At 34.8% G+C, this 12038-nt stretch overlaps 1 protein-coding gene across 7 annotated transcripts in view; it reads left to right on the top strand.

Moving 5' to 3' along the window:
• Window positions 1-12038, top strand: part of CSNK1G3 (casein kinase 1 gamma 3) — a 132357-nt gene that overhangs the window by 41523 nt on the left and 78796 nt on the right. For all 7 annotated transcript variants that reach the window (XM_060143481.1, XM_060143482.1, XM_060143485.1 and 4 more), the window contains exon 3: window positions 5792-5832. In XM_060143481.1, the coding sequence (XP_059999464.1) occupies window positions 5792-5832 (41 nt within the window). The remainder of the gene's footprint in view (window positions 1-5791; window positions 5833-12038) is intronic.

The raw sequence follows: 12038 nt of genomic DNA on the forward strand, positions 1-12038 counted from the left end.
AAAATAGTTGAACTTTTGAAATAATCTAAAATTAAGTAAATGTATTTACTATCATTTTATCTGTATTTTTAATTGTAAAATGATGAATTGATATATTTTTGGTTTTATTTTATCTTTGTATTGTGGTAAGGCTTGCATCCTGCTGCATGTTAGATGTAGTTCTAGCTTAGACGATCAACCAAAACCCCTAGAAATGTTTTTAACAGGCACTGAATGAGATAAAACAAAGCTAGGTAAAATGTGGGGTTATACTGTATATATTTTTTATTTTCCCATGATGCTTTAACATCTTAAAAAAACCTTTCTGGTCAACCATATTTCAATTAAAAAAAACAGAAACAAAAACCTGAGGTGAGACCTCTTACTGCAGATGTGTTCCAGAATATATGGAGTATCTTTCTGCTTTACAGTTCAGCCAACATAACATTGCTTTAATAATAAAAATAACAAAAAAACCTCAAAACCTTTCTAGCTGTGGAGAGACTGCTCCTCTACAGGCTAGCCAGTTCTTAAAGATAGCAAAGGACTCAACTGGGAGCATGCCTTGATCTGCAAACTAAACAATCCAGAGCCATACCTCCTCTCTGGCCCATACACTCCAGAAGGCAGTTTTCCTCTTCCTTAACTCATCCCATAGCCAAGTACAAGACAACTAGAGACTGCCCACCAAAGGCTAACAGAATTATTCAAATTACCCAGTCCTAAGCTGTTTACCCTGCCCCGCCTTGCCTTTCCTGCAGAAACACCCATAAAGGCCTTGGCCTAAGCTCTTCCCTTGCTCCTGTCTTCTACCACCTAACCAAAACATGATGCTTCTTCTGTGACCCCCTTTCTAGGACCTGGAGTATAATAAACTTTGTTTTCCTGAGCTTCTTCTGTGTCCCCTCTTGTGGCTAAACCTGACTGACCATGACATAAAGGAACACAGAACAAGGGTGTTATATATTTGTCTATGAATTCCCATTATCTGAAATAGGATATTGTAAATTTTGATATAATTAAGTAGACCACAGGAGTTTTTATAACTTCTTTTATTTTTGTTTTTTCTCCTCTTGTTCCTGTATAGCTTATAACTCTTCTTAATTTATTGTTTATATTTAAGAATTGTTTCGTTGAAAATTCTGCAGGCCTTACAGTATATATCAAGTAAATATACAGATTTGAGTGGATTCATCATTTTTATAAATGTTTATTGATTTTTTACTTTTACTAATTCAAGCTTCAAACTTATCTGAAAAATGTAATAATAAGGAATAGACTATGATGCTATAACAAAGAGATCCTAGAATATAGTGGTGTTAGGCAAAATCGTTTCTTTCTTTTTCACGTAACACAGACCAGAAGGACAGCACCCAGAGCTGCAGGGTGTCTCCGCATGCTCAATATGTGGCTTCAGTCTCTCTTCCAGCCAGCCAGCAAGAAGAAGAAAAAGGGCCAGAAGAGCACATGTTCATTCTTGGAAGTGGGGAGTGACATACCTTAACATCGACTCATATCCAGAACTTGATCACATGGTCGCACCAAGCTGAAAAAGAGGCTAGAAATTTAGTCTAGCTGGACAACCATTTTAAAACTCGGGCATTCTATTATTAGGGAAGGGGCACAAGTATATTTTGGTTAATTAGTAATCCCTGATATAAACATATATGTAGTTTCTGTAGAACATAGTTTTATAACAGTGACCACCCAAATGCCACAAAATTGGTAAAACCATCTTTTCAAGTTCAGTGTGGCACAAAGCTCTGTTGGAAATGTCGTTTGAAATTGGATTTAAAACATCAGTTAGCTGGAACCAGTCTACTTGGAGCCTTCTCTTAACTGCATTCCCTCTATACATATACTCCCTCTCTTTTGCTCGTATTTTACCCACAAACACATATTCTGTGCATTGTTAGTTCATATGTATAACAAATATCGATTAAAAGCCAATTATTTAAGGCTATGCCTATGCAAGGTGACAAAAATGCATTGGTAGTGTTGTTCAACCTATGTTCATCTTTATAAATATAACCCTCAAAGTTCAGCAAAATGTCTAATGTTCAAAAAAAGGTGACACTTTTAGGATTTTGTACTTTTTGCTGTGACTTAAAAGTAGACATTTGAACATGTAAATGCCAACAAAAACAGTACTTTTAGAAGTATATGGTTTATTTTGATTCTGTGGAATTTGTGTTTAACCTAACTTCTTGTCCTATGAATATTTTTCCCTGTGCGCTTGTGAATAAATATCATATACAGGATAATTATGAAAAGATGATAATGTCTTGAGGAAATATAAATTCCATATTTAAACTCAAAACACAATTGTTCCTTTGTTAGATACCAGTTTCTCAAGATTAAGTTTTTCATTGTACCATTAAATTATTCACCTCAAGCTTACTAGAGGAAGACTACAATTTTATACATAACGCATTCTTGAAAATATATATGAAGGCACATCTAAATGCTGAACTTATTGGCTAAAAATATGGTATGTTTTCTAAAATTTTTTTATATTTATGGGCTCAGTGAGTACCTCACTATAGCTGAGCATTCACCACTTTGGGTCCTCCTGTTGAACTCCATCTTTGTGATAAGTGTGACAGGTTTATGAGACTCATGCTATTTAGCATTAGAATGAATGCTTTTTTTCCCACTCATCTTTATAAAATAAGGACAAAACTCAGAAAAGCATTATAATATTTATATGAACAAACACTGCTGTACAGTGGTGGCAACGGTTCTAGGTATTTTCGCCATAAGTCTTTGCTGCAAGCAGTTTTACTGTTTGGCCATACAACTCATTGGCCATAAGGCAGTTTTGCTGTAAGGGGTGAAATAACTGATTGACGATTTGGTTTCAATGCTGTAATAGATAAAATAACTGGTTGACATTTTGGTTTGACAGTTTGGTTTCGACTGGTTGACAGTTTGCTTTCACTTCTCCACTGATGCAGTGCTTTCATTTTTTTTTTTTTTTTTTTTGTGGTACGCGGGCCTCTCACTGCTGTGGCCTCTCCCGTTGCGGAGCACGGGCTCCGGACGCACAGGCTTAGCGGCCATGGCTCACGGGCCCAGCCGTTCCGCGGCACGTGGGATCTTCCCGGACCGGGGCACGAACCCGTGTCCCCTGCATCGGCAGGCGGACTCTCAACCACTGTGCCACCAGGGAAGCCCAGTGCTTTCATTTTTAATTTTTATTTTATATTGGAGTATACTTGATTTACAGTGTTATGTTTCAGGTGTACAGCAATATGATTTAGTTATATGTATATCTATTCTTTTTCAGATTCTTTTCCCATATAGGTTATTACAGAGTATTGAGTAGAGTTCCCTGTGCTATACAGTAGGTCCTTGTTGATTATCTATTTTATATATAGTAGTGTGTCTATCCCAACCTCCTAACCTCCTTATATTTTTATTTTATTTAAATCTTAGGCATCATAATGGTCTAAATAGCGACGAGTAGCATGGTGGTCTTAAAATAGTGAATAAAACAACTACATATATTGACTTGATAGAAAATAAAATGATAAGAAAACTTACTAGAGGTATGACATAAGAGAGTGAAAAGCCAGATTGCATACAGTACTAGAAAATGAGAACATCACTTTGCAGATCCTTCAGTGAACACAGTCATCCCTGCCACACCTCAAACCAAAAGCTTACCAAGCTATAGCAAATATAAAGAAGCAGCTAGTAACTCACAACAGTCATCCAGAGCATTAATTGTCAATTCTTTGGCTAATCTAGATACAACAGCTTGCGCTCTAATGCTGTCTTTATCAGATTTATCATGCAATATTAGAAGTTGGAGGCAAAAGAAGAATCAAGCTCTTCCTATCCCCCATAAAGAAATGGTTACGTGATTCCTGATGAGTGTAAGTTTCTTGAAAATGGTGAAAATTTTTGCTGTTTGATAGTGGAGAACATTATGGAGACAGAACTTTTGTATTTGGTACAGAATCTGGCTTAGATGATTTGGTAAAACATAAAGACTGGTCATGTGATGGAACATTTAAATGTAGTCTAGAGATTTACTACCAGTTATATAGGTTACATATATTGATAATAAATAGGAGCATCCCTCGATTGTTCATTTTATTTCCAGGGATATCTGTGGAGACTTAGAGTTAGTTTTTTTATGTTGTAGAGAACTTAGGTCCAACATGAGATTCTGAATCCGTAATGATTGACTTTGACAAAGGAAGTATCACCTTTTCTCAGATATACCATAATACAACTATAATCATGAATCTATACACGTTTTAAATGTATTCAGATATTTTTTGTATTTTCATTTTGACAGTAGAATCTTTAAAATATTTTATTACTAGTTTTTCATGTGTCATTGTGTCCTTTTTAATGTTCATTTTAAATTTTATTTTCATTTTAATTTCATATAAAATTGTCACATTTATATCAAAATATAATTTTCAATTCTTCCATCAAAATTGCCTCTTGGGCAATTAGCTGTGCTGCGAAACTGCTTGTGGCAAAGATTCTTATGGTGAAAATACTGCTCACTGTGGCAGCATATCCAAGACTGAAATTTTGTCTAGAAGTTTTACTGCCATTTATTAGCTGTTGTATAAAATGAAGTTAGGTGTATTATGTTGGAAAAATCACATGTGTGAAAGTTGATGATTACCTATTTTGTGTTAAGTAGCCAGTGTGACCAGGGCCAGTTACTATCACAGTTAAAAACAACAACGATCAGTGTTCTGTTTTTCTTACTATAAAAATAGTACATGCTTATTGAAAGAATACTGGAAATCCAGAAATCAAATATTGTTCTATTTTTTATTCTTTGAACTGTACTTGTAAAGAAGCACATTAATTTCTGTATCAGATTTTCTTCATATACTTAATTCTCCATAGTATTTTACTTGAACTACAGATGTTGACCCCTTGGAATTTTCTAGATTATTTTCAACTTGCTGGTGCCAATAATTACTGTAATTCATTTGAATTCTTTACATATTAATTATATTAAATCTTTATTCTGATTTGTCTTTCACTTGTTCTTTGTATATAATAGTTTTTTTCAACTTACAGAAGTTTAAAATATTTTAAGCTATCAAATCTGTATAAAATCTTCTGATCTTTTAATCTTTTTCCATTTATTTTTAATGCTCAAAAAGGCTTCTGTATACTGGCCTGATAAATATTTTTTCTTGTTTTATGGCTTATATCTAACTCTTAAAATACCTGGAATTTAATTTGGTTATAAGGCAAGTTCTTAATAACCCTTCTTCCCCTCAGAGTAATTAACTAGTTTGTCAAAGCCAATTATTGAATAATACTTTTAAAGTTTTATTTTAAAGGTATTCCACATTTTTTCTATATATTTGATCTATTTACTAGATTACATATGAGCCCTATTAAGATCACATCCCGTAATAATGAAGGATTTAAAATGAGGTGGTGATCGAGAAAGGAATTTTGTACTCCAATTTCTATATAGGGTCCTAGTTTTGAAATTTAGTTTAGCATGTGTTTGCCTACTGATTACTTTGTAAATTGTATGCAGTATTCCAACACTTTTTTTTTTAAATAAATGGTCTAAAGTATTTATTAGTATTGCTTTCTACTCTGAATCTAGGTGAAATACTGAATGTGTTATGGAGTTGATCATAAATTTAAATATTTCCTTGTTATTGAGACTTCTGCTAAATAGTTGGAAGCAAAAACCTATGTTTCATTTAAATGTGTTATGTGCTTCCCCTGACCCCCCAAAGTACAGTTTTACATAATGTATCTTTAAAAATTCATTGCTGGTAGAATCTGACATTTTTCTTTTTTTTTCAAGGGAAAAATTTATACACAAATGAATATGTGGCAATTAAACTGGTAAGTTCATGTTTCTTATTTTTCTTTAATTATTTTCTTATTTCTTTAATGATTAAGTTGCATTTTCACTAATTTTTTTTCATATCCTTTTAACTTGAGTGTTTATTGGGAAAGTGGTAAGTGTAACTGACCTTTTGTTATTAAGCTCCTAGCATCTTCATGCCCCTCAAGTGTATGATAATGTATATATAAGATATCTGTGTCTTTGTGTGTTACAGAAACTTAATCCCTTTACTTTGGCAGCATTATAGAACTGAATTTAAAAAATTTTGAATTTAAGGAAGCTGACATATTGGTATTTTTTATTAGATAAAAGTTAGAATGCAAGATTTTTCTTCCTGATTCAAGCACTTGGACAAAGGTGTCCTTAGTATTCAGGATTACATTATTTGAAAATGTATTTGAGGTACCTTCCAACATGTCTTTTTCTGTTGATGTTTTTATATCTGGTAAAACTTGGCTATTGCTTGACCTTCAAGGATTCAGAAATTCTTGATGTGGGTGGATAGCCAGGCAAGCAAACTCCCCTGGGAATGTTTTGAAGTCCCGGATGTGCCTGGTATGACAGCTATAAGGCAGCTTTTTTTTTTTGAATAGTTGGGATCTGGGAATTTTTATAAGATATAACTTTCTGCCGGCACATCTGTTCTATCTGGTTTGCCAGCCATGTTTCCTTGAGGTTGAGCATGGCTTGGTTTTCCCAGCCTGCCTGCCAGTCTCAATCTTGTCTCTGCCAATATAACCACTGTTATTAGGGTAATGTGACTTTAATATAGGAGGAGAGACTATTTGAGGAAGAGGCAAGTGGGAGAAATAAAAAAAAAAACGTTGGGGATGAGATAGAAAACTGTGCTACTTAATTTTAAGTATCCTGTGAGTGTAAACCAAGTTTCACTGCAACAAATGCTGTTTACTTTTACTGGGAAATAAAAACGCACAGAAGGGTTGTGGTGCCACCAGGAGAGACTGGCTGGCTGACATGTGAGTTGGCACTGGCATTTACCTGGCATGAGTTCACCTAGGTTTAAGTTCTGGTCCTTGACTTTATGACAGAAAATCTGGTTAGGTTGTCTCATTAAGATTGTCACTGTTAATCAGAAATGGATTCACAGTATTAATCAATTCATGCAATCAGTCAAGCTCTCAGAGGTGTAAATATTTAGAAAGAGTTAATTTCTAACTTACAGTGAGGTATTTTACTATTATGGGTCCAGAATGCCCACATCAGAATAAATAATATGTTTTCTTTCTGTAGTCTGATATACATAGAATGCTAAGTTAAAATTACAAGGTTCCCTCCTGGGTGTGAAATCAGGACGGGGGGAGTTAGTTTGTGTGAATCACAATAGTGAGGCCCAGGATGCAGGGAATGGGCACTGCTGACTTTTTCTTTGGATTTCTCTCTTTTCCCATGTTCTAGGCCAGTGGTCTGGGATCTAGATGTTGTATGGTGTTGGGAGTTGGGGTGGCACACAAGGATGGAAGTGTGGCAACACCCATATTCTGTGTTATTGATGGCCCGTAGTGAGTAGCTTCAGATATCTATCAGATATTTAACTGATGTTAGGGCAAATAAACCACTGTGTCAAAATAGGAGCCCCTCTAGGCTGACCTTTACTTGTCCATTTCAGTCATTAACTGGTGACCCTTAGGTCCTGTTATTTTCAGATTTGGAACTTGTTAACCCTGTTGACATCTTTGATGCCTTAGTAAACATGTATTATGTCATCTTTTAGCCTTCTTATGTATACACACATAAGTCACTTTTTTTAGTTTACCTTCATGCCATATCACTATCCCCTTATTTTTCTTCTTTTTTTTGGTGGGCAGACATTCACAGTGATCAGGACTACATATAAAAATTGTGGTTATTTGGTATTCTTTGGGAGAACTGGGAATATTTTTGGATCCCTTTGTGGTATTTTGAGGTTGAAGTATGGTATAGAGTCATGCTTGCCTCAGATTCATCCAAAAATATATTGGCAGGGCAGAAAATTTTTCACATAAACTGTTGGACCATGGTTCGGTACTTAGTTTACTAAATATTTGTGTGTGTGTGTGTGTGTGTGTGTGTGTGTGCGTGTGTGTGTATGTATTATATATATATATAAAGTGTCCTTGTATATATTTTTGTATCTTATGTTTGTATCTATTGTCTCTGTTTATAGAAGATAATATAATTTTGTTCAGAACCTGCCTAAAAAGTAACCACTTGAAAATGTTATGTCTGTATACCTTCAGTGCTATCTTATTTTTGTACATTGGTACAAATAAAGGCATTATTTGTTGACAGTGGTGTTCAGAGAGCAAACTTCAGTGACTACTTTTAGCTCTGTTATCTCCTATAAAGGTTTTCACATTTATTTAATGTTACCCTAGTTCATACTGATCGTTTGTTTCAAGGTAATTAGTTAAATTTGACCTCAGTCACCACCCTCATAGCTTGTTGTTTGTAGTTATATAGTAACCCGTTGTTCATGAATAATGAAAAATTCATCCTGTGGTGAGGTGACTTTTGTTATATGGTGGCACAATAAAATTTTACTGCTAGTAAAGTATTGGAATCAAGTTGAACTGCCTCAACTAAGTTAGATCTGGGTTTCTGTTTTTACCTAGGGAATATTAGTGATTGAATAAGTTATGTATTTAATTTTACTTGTGATTGCCTGAGTGGGCATCTTTTATTATATCTTATGGTTATATACTTTTATATAGTTAAAACTGAAGAATTCCACTCTGTGGAAGGAGCTATTTTAAGTCATATATATGTATATATAAACAAAATGAGAAAGAATATTCTATCCCTCTTTCATAGATGAGGGAACTGAAAAGTACATAAAGATTAAGTAACTTGCCAAAGTCTCTACAACAGCTAGTAAGTAGTGAATTTAGGATTCAAACCCAATACAATTTAGTTTCAGTGCCTATGCTTTTAACTAGAGTTGTACCCTACCATTCTGCCTCTCAAGAACTAAGCTGATTGTTTTCTCTTATAATAATCTTTATGATTATAATTGTTCCACTGGGACTTTACACGTTCTTTATCTGAAGTCTGTCATTGGTTCTTTCATTACGATATATCTTAGCATAAATATGTTAGTTATTCTGTTTGGGATTCACATTCCTCTTGAATCTCTGGTTTATCTTTCATCAGTTCTTGCATTTATTTCTTCAGTTATTGCCTCTGCTCACTTTTCTCTCAAGACACTTATCAAATGCATATTAGACCTTCACATTATATTGTCCAGATCTTTAATCTTTTTCCTATTTCTATTTTTCCTCCTTCATAATGCATTTTGTATACTTTATATAGATGCAGTCTACAAAATTTTCTCATTCTTTAGACATTTTTCTATCTCCCAATTTCCAAATTCTCTTTTCTGTTGTGTTAATGTGCTGGTAGATTAGTTTTAAATTTTGTTGTTGTAGTTTTTTGTACTTCTTGAAGTTTTGTTGGTTTTGTTTAAATTTTGTTACCTTGCTGTACCTTCCTGTTGAATCTTGTTCAATTTTCCTGTGTTATTACTCTGTTATAGTTTTGTTTCCTGCAAATATTTTCACACATTTATTATTTCTTATATGTTAAATCTATTTTGCTTCTGTTTATGTTCTCTGTGTGTGTGTGTATGTGTGTGTGTGTGACTGTAAAAATCTCAAAAACATTATGTTGAAGGAGAAAAGCCAGACACGTACATATAACACATACATTGTATAATGTCATTTGTATGAAATCCAACAACGGACAAAACAAATCCAAAGGTGATAGAAGTCCAAAAGTGATTATCTCTGAGAGAAGGGTGATGGAAATGCTCTAAACTTTAGAGGCTAAAGGTTTTTTGAGATGGTGGTTGCAGGGATATATACAATTTACAAAGCTCATGGGCCTAATACTTAGGAACTGTGTGTTTTATTGTAAGCTGTACTCCAGCTAAAAATTAAAAAAATATATATTGTTGCTACTATCAGAATTTTCCTATCTCTGTCTTTGTTCTTTCTTACTTTTCTGTAATTTCTTAATTTCTTTACATTAGAAATATATAGTTTAGAGGTGAATTCCTGGAAACAGGAGAAATAGAATCAGGGCCACCATTCTAGTCATGAATGTTCACAGTATACTCTTCTTCAGGGTCAAAGAGTCAAACACAGATTTCCCTAATGCTTGATCTAATAGCCACTTAACCTTGTGTACATTTATGGCATTAATTTATTTTACGCTGCGCTTAAAGTTGACTATCTGGATTTAACCTTAGGGAGACAAAGATGACTAATAGATTATTACATTATAGAAGAGTTGAGAGTCCCTCCCATCAGGAAAGCTGCACAAGCCTCCATGATAGCCTCATCCACCACAGGACAGACAGCAGAAGCAAGAAGAACTACAGTCTTGCAGCCTGTGGAACAAAAACCACATTCACAGAAGGATAGACAAGATGAAAAGGCAGGGGGCTATGTACGAGATGAAGGAACAAGATAAACCCCCAGAAAAACAACTAAATGAAGTGGAGATAGGCAGCCTTCCAGAAAAAGAATTCAGAATAATGATAGTGAAGATGATCCAGGACCTCGGAAAAAGAATGGAGGCAAAGATCGAGAAGATGCAAGAAATGTTTAAAAAACACCTAGAAGAATTAAAGAACCAACAAACAGAGGTGAACAATACAATAACTGAAATGAAAACTACAGTAGAAGGGATCAATAGCAGAATAACTGAGGCAGAAGAACGGATAAGTGACCTGGAAGACAGAATGGTGGAATTCACTGCTGTGGAACAGAATAAAGAAAAAAGAATGAAAAGAAATGAAGACAGCCTAAGAGACCTCTGAGACAACATTAAACGCAACAACATTCACACTACAGGGGTCCCAGAAGGAGAAGAGAGAGAGAAAGGACCCGAGAAAATATTTGAAGAAATTGTAGTCGAAAACTTCCCTAACATGGGAAAGCAAGCAGCCACCCATGTCCAGGAACTGCAGAGACCCATACAGGATAAATCCAAGGAGAAACACAGCGAGACACATAGTAATCAAATTGGCAAAAATTAAAGATAAAGAAAAATTATTGAAAGCAGCAAGGGAAAAACAACAAATAACATACAAGGGAACTCCCATAAAGTTAACAGCTGATTTCTCAGCAGAAACTGTACAAACGAGAAGGGAGTGGCATGATATACTTAAAGTGATGAAAGGGAAGAACCTACAACCAAGACTACCTGGCAAGGAGCTCATTCAGATTCGATGGAGAAATCAAAAGCTTTACAGACAAGCAAAAGCTAAAGAATTCAGCACCTCCAAACCAGCTCTACAACAAATTCTAAAGAAACTTCTGTAAGTGGGAAACACAAGGGAAGAAAAGAACCTACAAAAACAAACCCAAAACAATTAAGAAAATGGTCATAGGAGCATACATATCGATAATTACCTTAAACATGAATGGCTTAAATGCTCCAACCAAAAGAAACAGGCTTGCTGAATGGATACAAAAACAAGACCCATATATATGCTGTCTACAAGAGACCCACTTCAGACCTAGGGACACATACAGACTGAAAGTGAGGGGATGGATAAAGATATTCCATGCAAATGGAAATCAAAAGAAAGCTGGAGTAGCAATACTCATATCAGATAAAATAGACTTCAAAATAAAGAATGTTACAAGAGACAAGGAAGGACACTTCATAATGATCAAGGGATCAATCCAAGAAGAAGATATAACAATTATAAATATATATGCACCCAACACTGGAGCACCTCAACGCATAAGGCAACTGCTAACAGCTGTAAAAGAGGAAATCGACAGTAACACAATAATAGTGGGGTACTTTAACACCTCACTTACACCAATGGACAGATCCTCCAAAATGAAAATAAATAAGGAAACAGAGCTTTAAATGACACAATAGACCAGATAGAGTTAATTGATATTTATAGGACATTCCATCCAAAAACAGCAGATTACACTTTCTTCTCAAGTGCGCAAGGAACATTCTCCAGGATAGATCACATCTTGGGTCACAAATCAAACCTCAGTAAATATAAGAAAATTGAAATCATATCAAACATCTTTTCTGACCACAGAGCTATGAGATTAGAAATCAGTTACAGGGGAAAAAATGCAAAAAACACAAACACATGGAGGCTAAACACTACGTTACTAAATAACCAAGAGATCACTGAAGAAGTCAAAGAGGAAATCAAACAATACCGCGA

The sequence above is a fragment of the Lagenorhynchus albirostris genome, chromosome 3 (genome assembly GCF_949774975.1).
Source record: "Lagenorhynchus albirostris chromosome 3, mLagAlb1.1, whole genome shotgun sequence".
Lineage (NCBI taxonomy): Eukaryota > Metazoa > Chordata > Mammalia > Artiodactyla > Delphinidae > Lagenorhynchus > Lagenorhynchus albirostris.